We start from the raw sequence: 25,395 nt of genomic DNA, 5'->3' as shown, positions 1-25,395 counted from the left end.
TGAAGGCGGGATTTTGGTAGGAGGGATCTGACACCGGTTAAGACCTTGCCGTTGGCCCTTAATGCTAGGATGTACAATTTTAATTTAGAATGTATGCATTTTCAAGATGCTAGACTCGGCTAGGAAACCTTTGTATTAGAGATCTGTTAAGGTTAGCCAAAGAACATGTCTTCATCAAAATGTAATAAAAATAAAATTGTACATAATTCATGAAACTTTTATTTAATGTTTTAAATTTTGTTTCATATTTTAATAAATACGGCCGGGGGGTAACTCCCCCCCGCCTTCCAAAAGTTCAAACCTGTGTCTGTCTTCTCCCATTGGGAAGTGGTGTTGGGAGGGGGTGACGGGCATCCCGGCCATAAAGAAAAGATGGATTGAAGGATGGAAGGGTGGATGGTTAAAAGTACATACAGTATGCAACAAAAGAAAGCAAGATGGAACAAGACAGAAAGAACTACGGACAGAAAGAAAGACAAAAGACTGAAAGAAGTATGGTGAGAAGGAAATAAATGTAATTATCTCTAGCTAACGGGTTCGCTTGCCTCATCCAGTCGCTCAGAGCTATTACTACTGACAAGGTTCAAAATGGAAGGTGGTTTATTTTGCATGCTACTCCCATGCTTGTTGTAACAATCAACCTCCTTCCTTCCATCAATATGTATGACTTCTAGGTAGTTCCTGCCCAGCACACTGAAAAACAAGCATTGGCATAGGCAATAGGTCTCGCCTCTGGGACCTTATAAGTGTTTAGTTATCCAGCACCATATCCTTGGTGCAACAACATCAAGTGTTGCATGGCTAAACACTTATAACGTCCCAAAGGCGAGACCTATTGGCTATGACAATGCTTGTTTTGAGTGAGTGCCACGTGCTGGTATGCCACTGTGAGGTAGAGATGCTGCAAGTGCTTTTACAGGAGCCCCTGTGACATTGCGCCTCTTCAAATGTATCTTGGGTCTGGTGTAATACTACTAGCCCCTATTCCTGTCTTCTCGCACCCAATGCAGCCTTAAATGTCCCATGTACAGCCAGGGTTGACACTCCTATTACCCCTGGCCTTCAGTGACACTTAACTCGTGAATGTATGACGTTACAACGCACACATTCACAACGCATACCATCACAACGCAACTTTTACAACGCAAGATCCATTACAATGCATGCTATTACAACGCATGCCATTACAACGCATATGCTATTACAACGCATGCCATTACAACGTAAGTATTGGTAAGTATTACATTTTATTAATAATAATTTAATTTTAATTACAATTTTTTAAAATAATTTATTTAAATACATTTTAAATGTTATTTATTAAAATGTTATTTACTATTCTAACTCCAGGGGGGTGTAATAGTAGGGTGAGTGTTGGATAGTGTAGGGGTTAAAATGACTATTCTAACTCCAAGGGGGTGTAATAGTAGGGTAAGTGCTGGATAGTGTAGGGGTTAAAATTACTATTCTAACTCCAGGGGGGTGTGTGTGTGTTATGTGTTATTAATTTTCTAAAGCGCGCAGCTGCCCCAGCGAAGGGGCGTCCCGGCGCTATCGGATCTACCTACCCAGGACACAGACGAGGCAGGAAATGGCAGACCTAGCTATCAACTATACGGATGCAAAGAGGAAGGTTTTTATTGCTTTCCAAAATGTGAGCAAGTTCTCCATACCGCGGATAGATATTGGTAGGGAATTCCATAGCTTGGCAGCCAGATAGCGACATGAACGCCCTCCCGCCCTACTACGCTTAAACCGCGGGACAATCACCAGTTGCTGACCTAGTGAACGCAGCTGTCGGGGAGGCACATACGGGGTCAAAAGGTCGGCCAGAAGTGCTGGCTGCTAGTGTTAATAATCCTAAACGATAGACAGAGGGCTTTAAACTGGATCCGTTTAGAAATCGGAAGCCAGTGCAACCCTTGAATAGTATCCCCTGCCGAACAGTGACGGGGGAGACCTACCAAAATTCTGGCTGCAGAATTTTGAACCTGTTGCAGCCGCCTGATTTCTGCTTTGCTGGCCCCTAAAAGAAGAGAGGTTGCATAATCTAGGCGGGTCAGGATGGCGGACTGAACAATTAGCTGACGTACTATCGGGTCAAAGAATTTCAAAAGGGGTTTAACCCCTTCCATGCTGATGACGAACCCCAGCCGTCATGCACTACGGTGCTCGTGTGCTGATGACGGCTGGGGTTCGTCACGGCCCGCCCCTGTTCGTGCTGTTTACAGCACACCAGGGGAATCGCGGCCGCATGGAAAGGGTTAAGGACCCTCAGTAATCCTGTACAGGTGGCAGCAACTCTCTTGGTATAGGTCTGGAAAGTCAAAGTATCATCCATCCAGACCCCAAGGTTCTTTACAACTGCCTTAGGCGTGGGCATCGAACCAAGGGACATTGGCCACCAATGTTCATTCCACAAGGCAGCCTTCTTTCCCACCAGCAAAACTTCAGTTTTGCTGGTGTTGAGTTGCAAGTGGTTTTCTGTCATCCATTGAGCCACTGCTGTCATCCCCTCTCTGAATCTGGATGCCACTACTGATGGCCCCTCGGCTAAGGTGATGACCAGCTGGGTGTCATCCGCGTAAGACACCATCGTAAGGTCCCAACTTTTCGCGACGGCAGCCAGAGGCTGTACATAAAGGTTTAACAGCGCCGGGCTCAAAGCTGAGCCTTGCGGTACCCCCTGGCCAATAGAATGGGATTGAGAGAGGAACGGCGGGGCTGACACATGGAAGGATCTCTCCGCTAAGAAGGATCTAAACCAATCCAGAGCGGTGCCACTGACCCCGGCTACCTCCAGACGATGAAGGAGGATATGATGAGAGACCGTGTCAAAGGCAGCGCTCAAATCTAATAGAATGAGCGCTGCACTTTGACCGGCGTCCAGAACATTCCGCAGATGTTCCGTGGTGGCAAGCAGGGCCGTTTCCGTGCTGTGGCCCGGCCGGAAACCATTCTGTGACGGGTACAGGATGTTATGAGTACTCAAGAAACGTGATAGGATGTTGTTCACGTGGGCTTCAGCCGCCCACTGAAGAAGTGAGATTGGTCTGAAATTCTCAGGCTTTGACGCATCTAACGTAGTCTCTTGGTAATAGGAGACACATAGGCCTCCTTCCAAGCCACTGGGACTATAGCCGTAGCAAAGGACCGATTCAGTATATGGCATAGCGGTTGCGGAAGCAGCGAGAGTGATTCTAGAAATTGGGGTGGCCTGAGTGGGTCAGAAGGGGAGCCCGATTTAATTCTGCCCCCCAGTCTAGTGAGTTCCGTCTCTGAAATCTCTGATATAGCTGATAATGTAGGGCAGAGGGCCTCCCTATCAGGTGTATGGATGGTATGGGGGCCATGAGTGGAAAGGATTGGGAAATCTTTTGCACTTTTTCAACGAAAAACGTCGCAAGTTCTTCACAATGTTGTGCGGAAATAACACACGATCGAGCCACTTTGTCGCTCCTGAGCTCTTTAAAAATTTTTAAAATACATTTGGTCGGGTTGGGACTCTCCTTAATCTCATTCGCATAGAACGCCGCGCGCGCTGCGCAGATGGCTTTATGATAGATCTTAACTTTTGACAGATAGATTAGTTTCTCTCCATCCAGGTATTCCCTTCTCCAGACACGCTCCGCTTTCTTGCAGGCTTTTCTGAGCGTTCTCAGAGAATCATTGTACCAGGGGCTCGAGCTGGACGTACCCCCCTTGGTCCATTGTGCAGGAATCAGGGAGTCAAGTCCCTTTAAAAACTGGTCGCATAACTCGGCATATGCCTCCCCAGGGTGAGCATTCTCTCCTAAAGGGTTAGCCATGAGGTAAGCGTGGAAATCTTCTAGTCTGAGTTTATGCCATGGGCGTCTTCGGACCCTCTTATCGGTGTCAGGTCTATAAGCGTCTGGGATGGATAACCCTATTTCGATCAGGAAGTGGTCAGTCCATCCCAAGGGCTTAGGCACAACAATAGTCAGAGCAGAGATATTAGAAATTACCGGGTCTAATATATGACCAGCTATGTGCGTAGCCTCCGACACTAATTGTTCCATCTGCAGCGCCTCTAAATCTGCTAGCAGGGTACTGATGACACTATCCTGCGACATGTCAAAATGGAGGTTAAGGTCCCCCAAAACTGTTGGCGGAACCCACCACCAGTTCACATGTCGCATCCAACAATGCCTCTATAAACTGGGCGATAAATATACAGTCCAGAGAGAGTGAAATGTGCACTTATGTCCACCCTAAAACGGGCGCATTCACAGTCTCTGATATTCTCTTTAATAAAGGAACAAGGATATTGCGATTTATAAATTATAGCAATTCCCACCCCCCCCTAGAGTCCCTGTTGACTGTACTGATTTGAGTATCCCACGGGGAGGGTAAGATTAGGCATAGCTATCATATCATCCTTAAGCCAGGTTTCGCATAAAAAGAGAATATCCGGAAGCTCGTCAGAAATAAAATCATGAACTTCCATATGGTGCATGACCAGAGACCTCACGTTAAGTTGAAATATTTTAAGCTGTACTGGGTGGATTCTATCCCCTACTACGCTAGCCAATTCAGGGGTAGGGGTGCTAAAACTGCAAGTATGGCATTTCAGGCAGCTTTCCCCCATATGTGATGTGAGCTTGCCGCATTTCTGTGCCCCTGGGTTTAAAGATAAGAGAGTCTCTTGCCCATACCCACGGAAGTCACCTGGCATTTGTCCAGCGTTCCTGGCGAGAGGCGACATCCTGGCGCGGACGGGCGCAGACGGGCTTGCCTTAGGACGAATGGTAGGATACATTTAAGGGGTGGGAAGGGGGCGGAAGTGTGGAACAACTAGTCCGCCACCCTGCACTCGTCCCAAAATGTCGGCTTCCCCCTGCATGAGTCCCGTGACAGCTCCTACTCGGCTGCGAGGGCACAGGGTTAGGATGCGGTAAGTATCCGAGTTGCAATGTGCAGATTTTAATATTAAAACAACTATTAAAACAAACGTTAAGAAAACAGTTCTCCTAAGCTTAACTTTCCCGGCTGTGCCTCAAGAAAGTAAGCAAATCCAATATCGTGCGAGTGTTCAGGCGTGACTTTTAAAGCTCGAGGGGGCGGAAGTGTGGAACATCTAGTCCGCCACCCTGCACTCGTCCCAAAATGTCGGCTTCCCCCTGCCTGAGTCCCGTGACAGCTCCTACTCGGCTGCGAGGGCACAGGGTTAGGATGTGGTAAGTATCCGAGTTGCAATGTGCAGATTTTAATATTAAAACAACTATTAAAACAAACGTTAAGAAAACAGTTCTCCTAAGCTTAACTTTCCCGGCTGTGCCTCAAGAAAGTAAGCAAATCTAATCCAATCCAATAGGGTAAGTGTTGGATAGTGTAGGGGTTAAATGTTTTATTCTAACTCCAGGGGGGTGTAATAGTAGGGTAAGTGCTGGATAGTGTAGGGGTTAAAATAACTGTTCTAACTCCTGGGGGTGTAATAGTAGGGTAAGTGTTGGATAGAGTAGGGGTTAAAATTACTATTCTAACTCCAGGGGGGTTTAATTAAAATAAGTTTAATTACTATTAATTTTTAATTCAAATATTAACATTTATTTTGATAAATTAAATTATACTTATTTTTAGAAAATTAATTTAAAATTAAATTAATATTTTTTTTATTAAATACTTACCCATACTTACGTTGTAATGGCATGCATTGTAATAGCATCTGCGTTGTAAAAGCATGCGTTGTAATGGATCTTACGTCGTAAAAGTTTCGTTGTAATGGTAGTACGTTGTAAAAGTTGCGTTGTTATGGTTGTTTTCCTTAACTCGTCACTGACGTGTGTGTGTGTGTGTGTGTGTGTGCGTGTGCGGGTGCGTGTGCATGTGTGTGTGTTTTGAGAGTCATAGGGGTACGAAGAGAGAGGCCATAGGGAGGGAGGAGGAATTATTTGGTAGGAGGATGCTGGCAGAATGCGGAAGGAGAGGAGGATATCGAAGGGGGCACATGGGAGAGCAGACAGAAGCCGAATATTAAAAGCAAAGAAAAAAACGGCGAGTGGATAGAACACAAAACAGATTTAGCGGGCGGTCACTTCTGATAGCGCTTATGAATGTTCTTTAGCACCACGTTTTTACAGGGGGGCCACGGGGAGATTAATTGATTAATCATGCATGATGATCGCGTGCGAAAGCTGGTGTTACAACATTTAGTAATCTGAATGTCAACAAATTAGGTACAAGGCTACATCTCACGGGAGGTCAGGGGAGACCGCTGCTTTCACTTTTCAAGCTCTCGCACTTGTGCTTGTGGCGGCATCCACCTTGCGGGAGTGACCAGTGGCACAGCCACGTTAATTACAAACAGCGCGCCGCTGCTCGCTCCCACAAGTTGGATGCTGCCACAAGCACGTGTGCGGGTGCTTTGAAAGTGAAGACCGATTGCTAAAGGCCCTCTCCTAGAGCAGCGCATGCGCGCTGCCTAGGCGAGACCTAATAAACTAGCAAGCCAGGGACTCTGTTGAATGTTGACTGTCAGGACCACCCTCAGACAGTGTGTCACATTGGCAGTAACTTACTAGCAGGCAGCGGCTGCAGCATAGGTAAGTGCGGCGGCGCGGGGCGCTGCGGGGGGAGGTCGACAGATGACGGGCTAGGTATTCTTTATTTATTTAATTATACCTATTCTGCCATCTGTCGACTCTCACCCTCCCACCACACCCCCGCCCAACCGTCCGCCGTGCTTGCAGGCATAGCATCTTGAGCAGATGTATATTATTTGGAGGCAAGGTTTCATACCTACACTTCGGCAGCATCGGCACAGTGACTCTTTTGCAGACACAGTGATGGAGTCGGGGTATTTTGTCTCACTTACGGGTACAGACTTGCATTCAAATGCAGAGTGCTCATGAACACAGGGTCATCATCACATGTGGACACGAGCAGCCTTAATCTCACTCATCGACACAGGCTCACACTCAAAGGAGGAAACTCACATGACCACGCTCAATGTCACAGTACCACACTTCCATTTGAGCCCTCATTAGAAGGGTCACATCTGGTGCAGAAAAGAAATGCTCTCCCTATACCATTGGTCTCCGGACTCTTAGGGGGTCATTAGGATGGCGGGCGGACCTATCGGTCTTTGGGACCCCCCGCCATAAGGGCAGGGGTCCCGTGGGGGGCATTAGGATGCGCCCGCCATTGTGGCAGGCGCATCCTGCATGTTTAGCATTGTGGCGGGCGGGGCTCTCAGCACGAATGCATTTGCATCAACATAGTGGCAGGCGCCGAGCGGTGCCTGCCGCTTTGTTAATGCAAATGCAGGGGGGTACCACAGGTACTTCTCCTGTGCACCCCCACTTCTCCTTCACTCCGGGGGCCCGTAGGGGGCCCCCAAAGTGAAGACTGCATGCCTTTCCATGGTGGCATCACCACGGAAAGGCATCTATCCTGGGCCATTCTAATATGGCTGGCGGTGTCAAATAGACACCGCCACCATGTTAGACCTTTTCCGCCCCGGCCGCAAGGCAACTGGGGCAGAAAAGGCGACTTGTTGGAAAAGGCGACGGGGCGGAAAAGAGGCAGACGGTCTTTCCCTCCGCCACGGTCACCCCCGCCAGGCCGGCGGTGGCTACCGCCAGTCTGGCGGGGGCAATCCGCCCGCCACCTTAATGGGGCCCTTAGTATTGACATTCTTATACTTGTAACTGAGCTCACTACTGCAGAAAAAAACTGCAAAATGTTAACCCTTTTCAATGCAATGGTGGAAATAAGAGCCACGCAGGTTTGCTCTCAGATGTGATCATAGTCATGAATATTATATAAGTGGGTACAGCAGTTATTACAAGAAAGGGACTATTTCTCCTCTGTGGAATTAATGATCCCTGTCCGATTTAGGCATTCAAGAGTTCTGTTGGGATGTGTGTGAAGGTCAAACCTTCCCACACATCACTGGCAATCTCTCTCGACCCTGGAAGGACAGTGCTACCAGGGTGGACTCAACATCCAAGCACTAGGAATAAGGAGGAGGTTCTTAGTTAATGTATAACTGGACAAACGGGGGACACAGATTAGTTATAAATATATTGCGGCATCCCAGGCATCCCAGGTTTTACACCTTGGCTGCGGACCTCGGGTATACCTAAAAACAATACTGGGATGGAAAGTGAGGACAATGACTCATTCCATCCTGCTAAGAGAACATGTTTCTGCCCCTATATATTGCGGCATCCCAGGCATCCCAGGTTTTACACCTTGGCTGCGGACCTCGGGTATACCTAAAAACAATACTGGGATGGAAAGTGAGGACAATGACTCATTCCATCCTGCTAAGAGAACATGTTTCTGCCCCTATTGTTTGCCTACACAGGTCATGGGCATTCATCAGGGCCAAGGACCCCTAATGTACTGGCCAATTTGCTGTAAGACAATGCTTGGTGAACCGAAGAAACCAAGGTGAGTCTTACCTGGATTATGAGAAATAACACTTACAAATTCAATAACAAAATAGAGAAAGTCTTAGAGAGCTGTTTAGAAATCCTAGGACTAGCATGCAGACTCATATTGTCTCATTGTGAAAACACAGGTGAAACTGCACAGCACACCTCTCAAAGACATGTGTAATATGGAAAAACCAGTGCACATGCACATTATAAATACTTGCTATTTACTCTGGCCTGTTCCTAACCTTAACATTAGGGATACCAGCTCCCTGGTCTGAATTGGGACGATGTCCGGTGTAGTCACACGTTAGCATAACAGAATGAAAGGGTCATTGTGATGCTTGAGGAGTCGTTATCAGACAATCAGACCTATAGCCTAGTTAACATATTATGAAAATCCTATCCTTTGTAACCTTCCTAAGGTTTATGTTAGCTCACATTCTCTTTTAGGGAAAGCCAAGACTTAGTACATGATGTTGGTAGCACTTACCTTTAAAGCGGCATGCTCAATGAAGTGATTATGGATGTTGATTTGATATTGGTAACACTTATCTCTAAAGCCACAGGCTTAACATTGGGATTATACATGCTGCACTATTAATAGGTTCTTCGGTTTCGATATTACGTGTGAACCTCAATATGTATTCGCAAACATATATTCCCTGGTGCGGATAACAATTCTGCCCCTTCATTAGTGGTAGTGGGAGCAGTGAAAGAATAGAAAGAGACTCAAAGTAACAAAGTACTATGTGTGTATCACTCCAAACCATAGTATGCACGTTTGTTTAGATTACAAAGCCCCCCAACATGGGTGTAATGGCCTCCAAATCTTGGTGGTAGTTGGAGCAGTGCAAATTATGCAAGCGAATATGTTGCTTTCATGACAATAGCTCCACAGCTATGTGCTGCTAAATGTAAATGGCCTCAAAAGGCAGTGCTGTAATAGTACCACATGCCAAATGGTGGTCGAGAGAGTACTGAGTGGTGATAGAGAGGGCCGCAACAATCAGGAAAGACAAAGTCCTTACCTCTCGGGTATGAGTTGAGAGTGCCCAAGGAGGGGGACACTTTGCCCCTCACATCCCCGACTTACTTCATCACTTCATCAAGATGCCCATCCTACCTTACACCTACAATCCACACCTCTCCCATCCGCTAGTATGACTGGTGATGTGCTGTAGATCTTTTTATCACCGGAGCCAATGGGGTGCACTCTGGTGTGATGGTGATGGGTGCCCATAAGAATCATAGTTCCCGAGGTCCGAGGTGCCTGCAGATCCCTTTGGACTACTAGTCCACGCGAAACTTGATAACGAGCTCTCATGTTGCATCGAGGAGACATAGGTTACTGAATCTATATCTTCTATGTCTAGTTTAAGGAAGTTGCACTCTGGGGCTCAACTAAGTGTGGGTTAAGCTAGCTAAATGATTGAAGATACATGACTACTCTGCTCTCAGACTCATAGAAGGAGAGCTAAGAGGTTTACAATATGTCTGTCCATGCCCTCAGTATTCATCAACGAGGTAACAGGGAGTAATGCATACAAAATTATTTATATAGAGTATATAAAAGATATAGTCAGGATTGTATCCATAATACAAATGTGTATATCTTATTGAACAAATAAATATAATTGAGCCGACAGTCAGGAGTACTGCATTTAGCTAGCCCAACAGCCTAGCAAAGGGGCTATTTTTGTGTAGCTGGGATGGGGTTGGTATGATATTATATTGTAATCATACTGGTGACTCAGTATTGTTTTGTCAGGGGGAGATGGCACCTGTTGGGTGTCTTTAGAAAGCCCTCACCCACCAACCTAGTTGGTGGCATGCTTCATCATCGGGCCCACCCAGTGACACCTAGCGTGTCCCGGGTGTGCTACGACGCCTGGCTACAGCGGAGCAGGTATGTCACTGTGTGTGCGGTGAAGGGTGTTAAGTAAGTGAGTTTAAAACGGCTTGGCGGGGGTCCCAATACCTGAAGGGTAAGAATACTTTATTAAATGGGCCTCCGCCAGCGGTTAAAAATAAGGCAGTGGGACGTTGGGGGCGGGTTACGACCTCCTACGTCCTTTGGTGTGTCAACATGTTTCAGCCAGTGCCTTATCTGTAATCTGGCTTTCTTCAGGACTGATAAAAAATGTGTGTGGTTAAAATAGGGGTTGTGTAGTGCAGGCTATGTGTCTACACGCCCTAAAGTGTATCTAACTGTGAGAGGGGGGGGATTCCCTTCTCAAGATCACGCTATTTTTAGGTAGGTCAGACTTCAAGGTTATTGAAGTGGCATGGGGTTGACCAGGATTACTGGTCAGAGCCGGCGTGGGACCTGTTGTGCCTCCTTCGCAGAACCGGTTCTGCGTGTAGACACATAGCCTGCACTACACAACCCCTATTTTAACCACACACATTTTTTATCAGTCCTGAAGAAAGCCAGATTACAGATAAGGCACTGGCTGAAACATGTTGACACACCAAAGGACGTAGGAGGTCGTAACCCGCCCCCAACGTCCCACTGCCTTATTTTTAACCGCTGGCGGAGGCCCATTTAATAAAGTATTCTTACCCTTCAGGTATTGGGACCCCCGCCAAGCCGTTTTAAACTCACTTACTTAACACCCTTCACCGCACACACAGTGACATACCTGCTCCGCTGTAGCCAGGCGTCGTAGCACACCCGGGACACGCTAGGTGTCACTGGGTGGGCCCGATGATGAAGCATGCCACCAACTAGGTTGGTGGGTGAGGGCTTTCTAAAGACACCCAACAGGTGCCATCTCCCCCTGACAAAACAATACTGAGTCACCAGTATGATTACAATATAATATCATACCAACCCCATCCCAGCTAGTCCTCTTTTGATTAACTATACATATAAACCGGGGATCTGGACTAGCTATCTGGTCCTCTCTCTCCCTCTTGATACACGCGCTATTTTTGTGTAGCCAAGCCGGCAAGGCAAAGCTGATGTGGTATAATCTGGTGGAGGCTATGACCTCACATCTGGACCATGAGAGCATTATCGTAATGGAGCAGATTTAAACCAGCTGGACCTGCTTCATAGGTACACAACCCTTACTCAGGGACCAAAGAAGCATAAATATACCATGTGGGTGAAAGTTACAGTATCGTCTAACAGTTAATGTACCCCCGCGGTATCTCATCATTCAGCCCACGCAGGTCAGTGCGGAGTCTGGAGATCCACCTCTGCTCAAAGATGAGGAGATGTTTTGCCATGTCCTTCTTTAAGGATTTTAGTTATTCAAGGATGTACCATTCCATTGCTTCCTCCGTCTGTCCCTTGTCAATACAGTGTCTTGTTAGTGTAGTCACATCGCATATACATCGAATGGTACTGCGATGCTCAGTGATTCTTGTGTGATTAGCACATTAATGACTATACATACTTTTACCCACACTTGGGCTGGCTCAGAGAGACTCCTATGTGCTCTGAAGCATGATTCGTCCCTCCCTCAGGCACTCTCACACAGGCTTAGACTAGGTGTTTCATGTCTGCTCTGAGGGAACACGTGTTCTTCCCCAGGATCATTATCAAATGTAATTTTTCTCTCTCTACATTCATTTCAACACTTCTCATTCTTTCCTGCCCTCCAGTGACACTGTCCTTCAGTACAAACCCTCTGCAACTCCCTTTTGAGCTCCAATGTTGTTATGACTGTGAATTAATTCTCAGCAACATCACTTAATAAAAGGATGGAGTGTTGAAACTTTTCAAACACTCGCACCCAGTCAAAGATCTGGGTTTATTCCATTGTTATTTTTCTTGTCACGTCACCCCAGTTTGGACCCAGCCATTTGCAAATCAGTCAGATCACTTAAAGTGACTGCCAGCATTCATCCCATATATCCCTGCAGAAATGCCTTTTGGACCTATCACGTTTAACCACATTCATCAAAATGTGCTTTTAATGCACCCAATTCCATCTATATTTCAAAGATACTTCATGGGGAGAATGACCCAAAGCCCTCTGTGGAGCAGTTGCATGCTGGGCAATCATTATACCTGGGGGCTTGAGGGGGGTCAAGCCAGGAGCCGCGGAACGGGATAGGCTAAAAGCCGGGGTAGACGACTTGATGAAAGTGTGACTACAGGGCGCCCCTTTTCCCACGATATCACCTGATAATCGCAGGTGAACATGCTAAGGATATCATTATCAACTGCTTAAAACAGGGAGATATCATTATATTACCCGATGGAAGCCCCGGAACAGAGAGAAAGTTAGAAAAGGGTGAACAAAGTAGGAGAAAACACAAGGAATGAGATAAGGAAGAAAAAAATAGGGTTGTGGAAGAAATAATCATGATGTGGAATCAAGACTAGGCAGCTTTGGTACTAGGCAACCCCGGCTTTTGGTATGCCGGTCATGGGCTGTTAAAATACATTTTGGCCCTGCACTTTTTACAAATGTTGTCTGTGTTGGTGCTCTGGTCTTACACTCTAGAGACACTGATGAGAACTTATCTCATCTGACTTTTTGACCATGCAGAGAGTCTGTCTCTTTCACTCATAGCTGATGATCAGAGTCTATCTCTTCCATTCCAGAGTCTGTTTCTTACATTTTTGTACAGGGTGAGAGTCAATCTCTTGCAAGTTTCAAATCTAAACTCATATCTAGAATCTCCTGCATCCTAGATGATAATGGGATAATGCTTCCAGCTTCTTGGAAATATATCCAAAAGACAAACAAACAGAAAACACAAGGGTCTGTATGACTGAATACATCACACATATTCAATGAAAATCCAATTATGGTAATTCATACAATAAGGTATTCTGTATCTGTCAAGTGAAACACTGCTCATGCAGTGCATCAGACAACAAAGTATATTTGGATTTATTTCCTCATATGAAAGAATTACATAAGTGTATGTCCATCTTTAAATCCTTCTCTCCTCCTTCCACTGAGACAGTTACTAGACGTATTAAATCTACAAGATAAGTATCACCAGAGGACCCTTGTCCTCCTAAGGTAACCACCTCTATTGCCAAAACAATAGCCCCTACTTAGACCATGGTTTTTCAGCATATGTTTCATTCTGCCATCTCTCCAGTCAGCTGGAAAAAAGCATCAGCTCTCCCTCTTCTAAAGAAACTATCTCTAGATCCTGCTGAGCCTTACAGCTAACGGTGTATATCATGCCTCCCTGTGCCCACCAAGCTTACTGAGAAGGAAATAGACTCTCAGCAGGTTAAGTTTATTTTCTATAACAATCAGCTGGATGATACCCAACTTGGTTTCCGCTCCGGGTATAGTACAGAAATTGCACTAATTAAGGCAACAAAGGAAGTCAAGGAATCCCTTGATCGGGTTAGCAAAGCTGCCCTGATACATTTCGACTTGACAGCTGCATTTGATACCATACATCACAACAGACTGCTGGATCCCCCAAACAAGTATCAGTTTCACTGGCACTGCCTGGAAACTTCTTAGTTCTTTCCTTCATGGCCGCGAACAAACAGTCCAACTGGAAACATTTGTTTCTTACTCCTTCTCCCTTCCATGTGGGGTTCTGCTGGGGCCTTCACTCAGACCAACGCTGTTTAACATGTACGTCCCCCCTCTCGCTGAACTCAAGTTGTTTAGTTTTTCCCTTATCTCCTACACCGACTGCACACAAATTGTGGTGTATCTTGCCAATGATACATCAGATACAGGACCCAACTTCTGCAACTGTATTCAACCCATCAACCAATGGATGGCAGAGACCTGACTCCAGCTGAACTGGGGTAGGAAGGAGGTCCTGCTCATTGGTGCTGATCCTTCATTCTGGATGCCCACTTGGTGGCCCCAGGATATGGGTACGCTCCTGTCCCCCATCAACAAAGCCTGTCATTTAGGTGTTCTGATTAACAACAAGTTGTCCATTACAGTTCAAGTCAATGTAGTCTCCTCCAAGGTCTTTCATACCCCTAGGCACATAAAGAAGATACTCCCTTTCATCCCCCTTCAGCTTCAGGAGATGTTAGTGACTTCCCTTGCTCTGTCCCGGTTGGATTCTTGTAATAGTCTTTATCTAACTGCCCACAAACATGTGCTAAACAGGCTACAAACTTTGCAAAATGCAGCTGTGCAGCTCCTCCGTACAATTCCTAAATATCAATCGGTGGCTAAACCCATGAGAGCGCTACACTGGCTACCCATCAGGCAGTGAGTCACTTTCAAGGACCTCAGTATCGTCCACAAGTCCCTGAATGATCAAGGGCCCCTATTCCTCTAAAAACAGTTTTAACTGGTACCTGCCTTATGGGCCATTAAGATCTTTGTCGGCACAAATAGTCACTGTACCCAGATTCAAACATGCAACATGGGCTGGCCATAGCTTTGTGGTTTTTCCTCTCTGGCATGGAATGAGCTTCCTCTTCATATCAAAGCTTCCTCCAATCTCCTGATGTTCAGAAAATCCCTCAAGACCTGACTTTTTAATTGCTCATAATAGGGTTCACTCACCTTTCCAAGCTATCGGCACACTGTTTCTAGCACCAAGACACCCATGGGTAATCGAGTGCTTAGAAAATATATATAACATAACATATGTACTGCAAGCTTTATCTGACAAAACCATTTGTGTTTGTACACCGAACGTTACCCTAGTTCTGGGGAACACAGGGTCACCCCATTGATGCTTAATGTCCAGCTTCCTGGAAAGAGTCAGTCTGTTTCTTCAACCTAAAAAAATTATTGAGCGTCTGAATCTTCTCACTCTGATCCAATCATGAGAGCCACTCTCTTCTAAATGAGCAGTGGCGGTCCGTCCATTATGGGCGTTGGGGCGTTGACCCCCCTCTCAGCCCGTCTTTGAAGTGAATCATTTAAAAGACGCAGAACTCAGACAGTCTGCATGACGCCAGACCGCCCTGAAGGGGGTGGGCGGTCTGCCGTCATTTGTCAGACGTCACCAGGCCAGGGGGCATGCAGCACCACAAGTGCGCATGAGTGGGGACGGAGGGCGAATTTTCGCACCATGTCCACTTATGCGCACTTGTGTTTTTGATTGGATGCGCATGCCCATTAGGAGCCCTTCGGCCTCCTAATGGGCGTGCTACGGGCAAGAAGGCCTGTGCCCCCCCCGGCGCCAGGATTGGCCGAGAGGGGCTGTGAGCCTGTGACGTGACGTGAGGGGAGCAGAGCAGAGCCCAGAAGTGGCGTGGACCGGAACCGGCATCAAGGTAAGGTAAGAGTGCGTGCATGTGTTTTTCTTTTATTTTAAAGTGTTTTGTGCGAGCGTGCGTGTATGCATGAATGTTTGGTGGAGAGTGTTGTCATGAATGGATGTGTTTGTGTGTATGCGTGTCGTGTGTGAAATTGAATACATTTCTTTGAGTGTTGTCTGTTGTGTATGTGTGTGTGATTATATGCGTCCCACTGCCCAGGCGTGATTCCTTTTTGTGCGGCACTGCGTGCATTCAGTGTTGAAAATAATTCACCTCACGGCTTTTGATTTCCTCCGCAGTCTTCAGATTATCCAGCACCATGTGACGGACGAGATTCATGCTAATCCTGCCTGCCTGTTGTCCCATATAATTTCTTCTAGTGGCAGCACTCTCCCAGTCGCAGGCAGCTCTCGTCCACAGATCTGACTGTCCCACTTCAGAATCAGCCCCAGACTAGCAGGTCGCCCCCACAGCAATGCCCATTTAAACGGCCGAATTTATGCTCCCTGGTGACCCCCCACCTGACTCCCAGCCAGCAGGACGGGGGCAGAACGACATTTCAGAAACAAACACGTCCTGCTCAACACAGCCGGAGGGCCCATTGACCGCAGCGCAGGCGGCAGGGTTAGCGAGAGTCAAGACCCCTCCCCAAAGAAAGGGAAGGTGGTGACTGCAGCAACACCAGTATCGTGTGATACCAGGCCCGGGATTTCCTCTCACTGGCACGTTCACTGACATAAACTAAGACTGCAACTCTCATAATTACAGTTTAAATTTAGGACTGCAGGCATGGCGTCAGCTGGCATGGACCCATAAGGTCAACGTGAAGGTTCGTTCTGACCAAGATTTTAAGGATTTCTACAGTTCAATTATGCACTCTTTCATTCAGTCATACATGCACCTCTTCATTACATTACCAAGTTATCAATCAAGCGCTTTAAATCCAGAGTTAATCGTGCACGCTCTCATTTATATATAAACTTTCTGCCAAAATCATATTGTTCATAAATTCCTCTTTTATGCTTACAGTCACCCATTAACATATGCATGCACCCAGATACTGAGTTATCAATACATTCATTGTTGCAAGCAACCAGGATTTATCATCCAGCCTCCCACGTATCAATTTATCCTAGTGTGTGTAGGGTGAGAGACCCCTCTCACGATAAAACAAGACGTCTGAAAAGTGCCTGTCTCTCTTTGCACACAGTTGACCTTTGCACAGAGCTGAGCAAAGTTTCGGATGGAAGGGCTGCCTGAATACACAGGTAAAAGACACACTCGAGGCGCACCAAGCCATAAACCTGAGGTGAGCAGATAGCTTGCCACTTGTTTCTAAAAACTAACCGATTGAAAGCTATGAATAGCAGCTGTCAGTGTGTATCCCTCATGAAAAATAAATAAAAAAAAGTAAAGAGTGCTTTCTTATAGATTTGGGCTATTCGGACAATGCAGTGTCTGGAACTGGGCACGTTAGTTCTAATAGGACGGCTTTGAGTTCTAACACAGCACAAGATTCGGCACTTGCTGCATGGAAGCGCGCTTGAAAATCGCGGGTTAACATTAGCAGCAGTATTTACCTTCTCTACTGGGCGTTGCTGGACAACACTGCCTCCTTCGAGATCAGTGTCACTCTCAAAACAATAATTGTAACTATGCAATTCTTAATTTCTATATTTATTTATTTGTGTGACTTATGGATTTAATAATGCAGTAATGCCTATCAATAATGATGTAATTATGATGTATTACATATTGCAATAACATCTATTTGTGTTAATAATTGAATTATTTAACTATTGTTACATAGTTCACTACGATTGCATTATTTGTTATTTTTTCAATTGTGGCTTTGCGCTACAGTTCAGATGCCAGGGTTTAAAACATTCCCTTAAAACACTTCTATATTGGTTGTTCCTACTTTCTGCAGCCCCCCGACGCCAGGAGCCTTTAATGTACAGTCCACATCAATACATTAATACACTAGTTACAAATGCATTCATAAGTTGCTCTGTTAGTGAGATAAAGGTGTAATACCAGTGTAACAACTGAAAAGGGATGCAGTTTGTCCGTAATTTGGACAATGTAGGGTGACAGCTAATTATGTGGCTGGATTTCGGCCTCCAGTGCTAAGAGCGCGTGAGGTTGGGCTCACTTGCAGTGCTCACTTGCCATGGGCATTTTCGAACTTTTACGCCCCACCACTTCCAAATGTCACCATCCGCCACTGTAAATGAGGTCCTGGGTGAGAATTTGTAAAACTGCGATTCCATTGTTAGGGTCAGTCTCTTCTCTTCAGGGGCCAGTGAGGAAAGATATGGATTGTGAAAGTGCTGGAATATTTAATAGGCTGCCTGTCAGAGTTGATAGTTAGCTATTTAGAAAGTGTATGTGGAAAACTTGGCTTTACAAGGTTTTTCAAAACGTTTTCTTGGAGAGAGCTCCCCCTGTAGAAGGCAAGCTCGCTCTTGACAGACTGACTTTAGACATTGTTCATGCAGGCAGTTGGCGGTGCCACTAGAGAAAGTGAGTGGCTCTAATGGGTAATTCCTTCCCCACCCCTGTCCTGTGAGAGACATCAATGAATGAAAGGAAATGGGCCCTTCAAACCACTGAGCCACATTGCCACTTCACCTGCTGCACTAATAGGAGCTATACCCCAAAAGGTCATGTTTGCAGTTTGTCAAAGGAGCTGCGTCTTGTAGGAAAAATTCAGTACAATGATGTGTGGAAATGTACACTTCTTGTGGACAGTGGTATAAAATGCATGGGCTGATGAACTACTGTCATAATATGACGTGAAACACATAGGCATGTTGTTGGTAAACATTTTTTACAACAGTCTTTTTCAAAACTTACCCTGTCCTGAGATTGTGAGACGCGTTGCTCCATTCGTACTCCCATAAATAGGCTGGATTCGTGAAGCTGAAGGGGGCTGCTGGCCAGCTGTAAAGTGAAAACACTGGTCAGCATTGTTTTCAGAGATAACGTTGCACCCAGGACTTAATGTATCCCAGCACTAAGCCAACAAACACATGCATGTAGTGAGGAATTTGGAAGAGGCAAGCTAATAGAAAATGGTACTGCAAATCTATCTATGCAAAAGAAACGCTTATCATGCATCTTCACTTCTGGAAATTTCTTTTTACAAACATAATAACATTATGATATTAAGGAATGTGGATTATTAACTGTGGTGGTTGAAAGTTCACCACAAGCAATAATTCCATTATTCTTGTTAGGTCCAGTAAAGGTTTCAGTAATTTTAAGCAGAGTGTATCCCTAGAAATTATGGCAGTTATCAGACAGGCTTAATTTAAGAAAATGTGTAAAGCATTCAGAGATACCAAAACAGTTAAACAGTCAAAAACACAACACAATAAAAAATCCCACTCGATTTTATAAAAATAGAGAATATTTTAATGAACAAAATTATACTAAAAAGACAAAAATCCAATAAGAGGACCCAGAGATATGAACTTTTAAAGTTCTAAATTAAGATGGCACCAAAAAGCACAAATTGACAATCTGGTCTCACTAGACCATAACAAAGGTAGGGTTTTTCGATCGACCGTGATGGATCGCGGATAAAATAAGAGTAGCAGGTTGGTCCTGGTCAAAGAAGTACCTTCAAACTTAGAAACATTTATGTAGAAAACATCAATGTCTAGGCAAGTTGCAAGCTTAATTGAAAGTGGGACTCAACAATGACACATTGCTGAAGAACGGGGTCCCAGTACGGTTGTCGACAAAGGTGGGAAAGCTCCAAGTGTACAAAGTCCAAAGTCCCCGCACAGGAGGGGCATGACGTTGACCTAATTATGCTTGGCATTGGTGCTGGTGAAGCCCTCTACATTCGAAGGAAGACACATTCGAAGGAAGACACTTTTTAGAAGTCAGATTTCCTCCAGCAAGACAAACCAGAAAGTTGAGGCTACTGGCAGTTTGGCGTTGCCTGCTGTGGCTTCGACTGCAGCATCAGTCTCCATTAGTTCTCCAGGCAGAAAATTGGCAAAACGTTTCTGAGTCCAGCTTTTGCAGTTTGGACACCTCACTCTAACATCAGCTCAGAGTTACCAGAAATAGAAATTTGGGGTCATTACATACTCCAAGAGAAGCTATGAGATGGGTCCAGTCAGTTGAAACTGGTCACCTGGGATCTTTCAGGAAAGTTGCTTAACCCCTTCCACGCTGATGACGAGCTCAGCTCGTCATGAGGTACACCTCTCGTACACTCATGACGAGCTGAGCTCGTCATGAACCGCGGTATTTACAAAACTTCAGCGCACAGCGGGAAAAGCCGCCGCGCGCATGAGGTTAAGAGGAGGTCAGACAACTGACCCTTGGAGTCAATTTATTTGCCCTGTGTAGAAATAACAACATGACCAGTCTCTTAGGTCTCCTCCCAGCAGGTGCAGTTCTTCTTATGTCATTCACAGCTCCAAAGCAGGAGCTGGCCTTCTTCTTTCTTCCACAGGTCCAGTAGAGTTCCAAAGAGGGTGCCAAGAGATGCCTCATGTATGCCTGGTGCTAGCCTGTGAGTGCGGAATGACTTTTGAACGCTCCTTAACCAATAGGTAAGAGGTTCCCAGGGGTAACCCTACCCACTTTTGCAGCAGTGTGTGACCTTGTGTGTCATACCAAAAACAAACCAACAATCTGCCTTATTTCCACATGGCAGAACCTTTCCTTCCTTATGCAAAGCTCTTGTACCCATCCCAGAGGTGTGGGAGCAAAGCCTCCAATGTAATCACTTAAAATGGGTTCTGGAAGCAACTCCTCTCCCATTGAGATAGGTGCCTGGATATCTTATTAGACAAAGGGCAGGAAGGCCCAGGTGTGAACTACATCTGCCAGTGACTGAGGAGACTTCCATTGAAGATATGCAAGAGGCTGGGCACAGCCCTCCGGGCCATGCTGTTTTGGGAAGGTCATCAAGATATTATAATTGGATGAAACTTAGGCATATATTGTGAATTATTTTGTTTGTTTCGAATATTGTTATTTTCTTCTATTTGTTCAATGTAGCAAGCAAACAAACATGTAACAAGCTGTCATTTAGTATGCAAGTATGATGATAATGTGCACTTCTCTAAGTAGATCTACTCAAATAGAGGGTCATATGAGTTGTGAGACTAGGTTTGTGACTACTGATTTTGAGATATAAGAATGAGCCTTTATAGCGTTGATTTAGGGTGACAAAACAATTACACGAGTGTTTCTATTTTCGATTGAGCATCTTACCAATATGTTCAAACTTTCTTCTTCTGTAACCGATAATAACAACAATTTGATGATTATTTTCTATAGCCAAGTGTTGGACACAATGGGGTAAGTCCAGGGTGTTAGGAACAATTACGCCATTTGGCGATGCAGCGCATGCAATGTAATTCATTTTATTTATTTACTTACCTCCGGTCGACCGCATGCCGGAGTTTACTAACCACCACCCTGCCCTCCCCCCCACCTCCCCCCCCCCCCGCCCCGCAGGACTCCCTCGAGGAGCCGCCACTGTGGCTGGGGAAGATAGTATGAAATTATAGAAAAAATGCTTACATTTTAGCTTCAGGAGCACTTTCCCTAACCTCTATTAGAAAATCATGAGAAAACTGTTTTCTTTATAACATGGTTCATTAAATCAAAACAGTTTTCTTTATAACACGGTTATTAGCCTAAATCACCTAGGAACACATCAGAATTCCTAAAATGATTAAAGTATGTTGTCACCCTTTATATATGCTCCTTTTTGTGACCCTCCAAACCTGACATGCACTATAATGCATTTCTATGAGGACCATGCCCCCTAGTTCTGTAATGTTCTAACTTTTTTCCAAAATTTGAATCCATTCAGTTATTTTTTTTTCTCTATTGGTTCCCAAAACTTCCTGTCATAATTAACATAGAAAATCAATGTATTGGGACCTCTCCTTTTTCTTGGCCTCACTTGCCAAATCATCTCAAACCTTTTATAAGTCTGAAAGTATCAGCCGGTGTATATGATGGGTCATTAGATGAGAGTGTGGGAATTGACTTCTATGGCAAAGGTGTGGTGTGGGTGATGTCCACGATTTTGATATCATGGTTAGTGAGAAGAGCAGGTGAAAAGTCAGATGACAGAAGAGGGGGCAGAAGGAGTGTTACAGTTGTTCTAATGGCCAACATCTCTCTTGAGCAACAAGAGTAAAAGGGCAAGATTCACAATGGTATACATACATGTGTAGATTTTCTTTATGTGTAGATCTAGTCCTATACCTAGGTGTAACTCACCACTTTTAGGTATTCACCATTTCCGACTGGAGATTTACACCTAGACACAAATGCACATGTCTCCTGCCTCTCCAGTTTGGGGATGGAACCTCTTACAACCGAAGTTATGATTATTAAGTCCTGTTGGTGGCCACCTCCTTCAGGGTGGTTCCCTCCCTTTGAGAAACTATATGGGCATTTAATGACATTTATTATGTTAAAACAATATAGAACAATATTTAATTTACATTATAAATGCCAAACAATTTACCATACTTAATATTAAGTTTGAACAAATAAAATACAAATGTTGACACAAGTTAAAATCAAATTAAATGTGTTTAAATTATACTGAAATTTAAATATGCTAATTAATTTACAAATACCAATAGTTTAAAAATAAAATTATTCGTTCTCACTAACATTTTTATTTTGCTTAGTTTGTAATAAACTTCGTTATTATTTAAATTACTACATTTTTAAAAAGTATATAATATTATATAGTTATAATCCTAAACCACATGGGCAACAAAACAAAGACCTTAACATGTAGCCTAGACAAGTGACGCAAAGGCCATTTTCCCCCGCCAGTGTTCCAGAATAGTACTACAAAATTATTTACATATTTTTTATTTCATCAGGGTGACCATTATTAAAATTGTCTTGCATGATTACATCCTCAGTAATTTTATATAACCTATCCCTACAATATTAACCCTAGACTACTGGTGAAGCCGACACAGATGTTCCATCTTTCTGGGTGAGGAGACCAATGATGAAGCATATCACTAGACACTGTATAAGGGTTAACTTACCTTTTTTAGAATCATTTTGTTACTCCAGTGAAACGGTAAGGTTCTCTTACAAATATCTCCTCACCCCCCCCCCCCCTTTTTGACTGAGACAGAATTTGATCTCCATTTGCTAAAGAGTGTTGGCATTATTGCTTCAAAATTTTGATTCTGAGAGTAATCCATCATTGAGGAGTTATTGGGGTAAAATTCTGGATAAAATAGTGAGAGTCATGACATATTTGTCAAATACGATGGCTATGTTGAAGCATTGCATAGTTGTGAATGTTGAAGCATGAAATGGTTTTAAAAAGATCAATTCAGACCTGTTGTCATTTGCAGATAATTGTCTGATGGACAGTGTTCACCATACGTACCTGCAGATGTAAGGATGGCAGCCAGCAGTGCCAAGAGGAGGCACTGGCACAGAGAATGTCGGGGGGCCATGGTGAGGCCCATCTCGAATGAGACCGGAATCCGGCCTGCAGCCAACACCTGTAGGAGGAAAGAACCGGAGCAGCTGTCAAGAAGTGGATATTTCTTCAACAAGCCTCCTGCTCTTGTGAGGGATTGAAAGGAACACATGCACAGGCAATTTCGCTAGTAATCTTGAGCTCACAGACAGATAAAGATGGAAACATATGTGAGAAGCTAATGAAGTAGAAATGAACAAAGATGATGTGGTTTTAAATAGTTGTAAAAAACAACAGGAGGTTACCCGTAGACCCAGTTGAGACCTGGGTAAATCGTGTTTTAGCAAACAACAGCGTCACAACAGGTAATATTCATAGGCACTTATGTAAAACATGCACAGCTATTGCAGAAAGATAGAAACAAGGAGACATCAATAGTTAAGGAAAATGTATAGAACAGTTTCTCTTTTTTTAAATGTAACAGAGTATAAGCACTATTTACATTATATGTGGGTGTAAGCCATAGAATCTCGTGCACATCAGTGCTCACGCGGAAAAGTGAATTGGACAAGTGACACGTGAGACCAGGGAAACAGCGAAAAGGTGGCACAATAGGAATATACAATTACTTAAACGTTTGCAAAACTTTAAATTATAGTGAAAACACAGACTCATCAACATGTTAGAGAACCAATAAACGTCAGAGTTACGCTGAGTAATTGACTTTATTTCAACCTTTACTTAGTTCAGGTCGCCTTCAGGACCAGGATGCAAACGAATTTGCCAGTGCTGTCATGGAGCAAGGATGCGGCCCACTGTATGGTTGGTACATCAGAGACTGCATCCACGGTATGGTGAAAAATCCAAGTGAATGGACGAAAAGAATGCACTACCGGTCTGGTGTGTAGTGAGAAGTGGAAGGCTTTCCCAAAAGTTGACTGGTCAACTTTCATTTGCTTTCACTGTATTTGAATGTTAAATTGGTTCTAATGTGATAGAGCCTTTGCCAAGTCAATGTTATTGTGTCCAAAAAAAGAAAAAATAGTGCAGATATGCTATTACAAAACGTGGTGTAACAACCTGTATAATTTAGCTATTCTTGCCACATAATTTAGTCAGCTTGGCTGCATGATTTGGTCCCCTGCCACATAACTCGAGCAGCCTTGCCTATACTATGCCTGTGCGTACCCCCTGCTCTGAAATCTCAGGGGGCCTATAAGAAGGTTTAGCGTCTCTCCATATCTGGCAGACCTGAAAATGTGTTCATCCGATCTGCTTTTTGTGTCGAGCTCGAGTAGTGAATCAGTCCGACGGTTCTTATGAGTATTTGGGGTTGGGGCAAGTTACACAACTATCTACAAGAAAATAGTGACTCCCTAGGGAGGTTTGCCATGCTGGTTATCTGGTGATCCCTCTAGCCGCATTTAAAAAGAACCACCGGCCCTCAGCATCCCGAGGGGTTTCCATAAAGTCATCCAGCCTTGGTGCCCGACGGCCTGAAAAGGCAGGGCAATTCTGGAGACAGCTGAGGTCGAAGTGTAGGTAACCAAGACGGGGGTGTTAAGTAGAAAAACGACATACTTTTTTACTGGTAGCATACGCGATATTGTTAATGTAGGCGAAAATGCCTTCAAACTTGAATTTTACTCCTTTAGGGGAGTTTGTTATAACGAACACCGCCCAAGTGTCCGTCCGTGCCGTCTACACCCCACCGGTCACAGTTCCACAACTTTGTACTCACACTCCGTGTTCTTCGACCTTCCCTCCGGCGAGGACTGGTGCACAATGTTCATTCACACCCAGCAAACACAATACAGCGCCCCTCAATGGGGCGTCCACCTTACCGACTGCGTCGCGGTGGGTCTCTGCGCACGGCCGGCCCCGGGATTCTTCTCGGCCGCTCTCCGTGCACTGGCGTGGGGGCTCTCTGCACGGCCGCTATTTATCGTCCGCTTGGAGCTGCTGCTAGTAGCAACGGTGGAGGACATTGCCCTGGGCTATGGATCAGAGGCGCTTCCCTGTGTAGCGCCGCGGCGCACCGGTGATTGTTTTGTGGCTAATTAGACCAAGCTCAGCTGTCCTTGTTAATACCCGAAATGTTGCGTAAAAAGTAAAGTAGCAGGTTGAGAGATATTCGAGACCCGAGACTCAGGCGTAGAGAATCAACAACGCGGAGTTGCCCTTGGCTCTTGGTTCCACAACACTTCGGAGCTATAGTAATGACTTCGCCTCTGCTTGTCGCATGACCCCTGCGCTCGTTTGTCCGGTCACTACAGCAGCGGATGGGAAGGGTAGCGTAGAGCACAGCTTTCAAACTTGTCATGTTGGTGACACACTTTTTGGAGATGCTTTATTTATGGACACAGTAA

At 44.9% G+C, this 25,395-nt stretch overlaps 1 protein-coding gene across 1 annotated transcript in view; it reads right to left on the bottom strand.

Annotated features, from left to right (window-relative positions):
* Positions 1-25,014, bottom strand: part of LOC147724585 (fibrocystin-L-like) — a 505,554-nt gene extending 480,540 nt beyond the window's left edge. Inside the window, exons 1-3 of the mRNA XM_086918064.1 lie at positions 24,871-25,014; positions 22,991-23,108; positions 18,436-18,522 (exon numbers count right to left, since the gene is read on the bottom strand). Of these exons, the coding sequence (XP_086774190.1) occupies positions 18,436-18,522; positions 22,991-23,108; positions 24,871-25,014 (349 nt within the window). The remainder of the gene's footprint in view (positions 1-18,435; positions 18,523-22,990; positions 23,109-24,870) is intronic.
* Between the last annotated feature and the right edge of the window lie 381 nt (positions 25,015-25,395).

The sequence above is a fragment of the Lissotriton vulgaris genome, chromosome 4_1 (assembly GCF_964263255.1).
Source record: "Lissotriton vulgaris chromosome 4_1, aLisVul1.2, whole genome shotgun sequence".
NCBI lineage: Eukaryota > Metazoa > Chordata > Amphibia > Caudata > Salamandridae > Lissotriton > Lissotriton vulgaris.
Note: the sequence above shows the minus strand (reverse complement) of the source record. Positions and strands in the feature narration are given on the sequence as shown.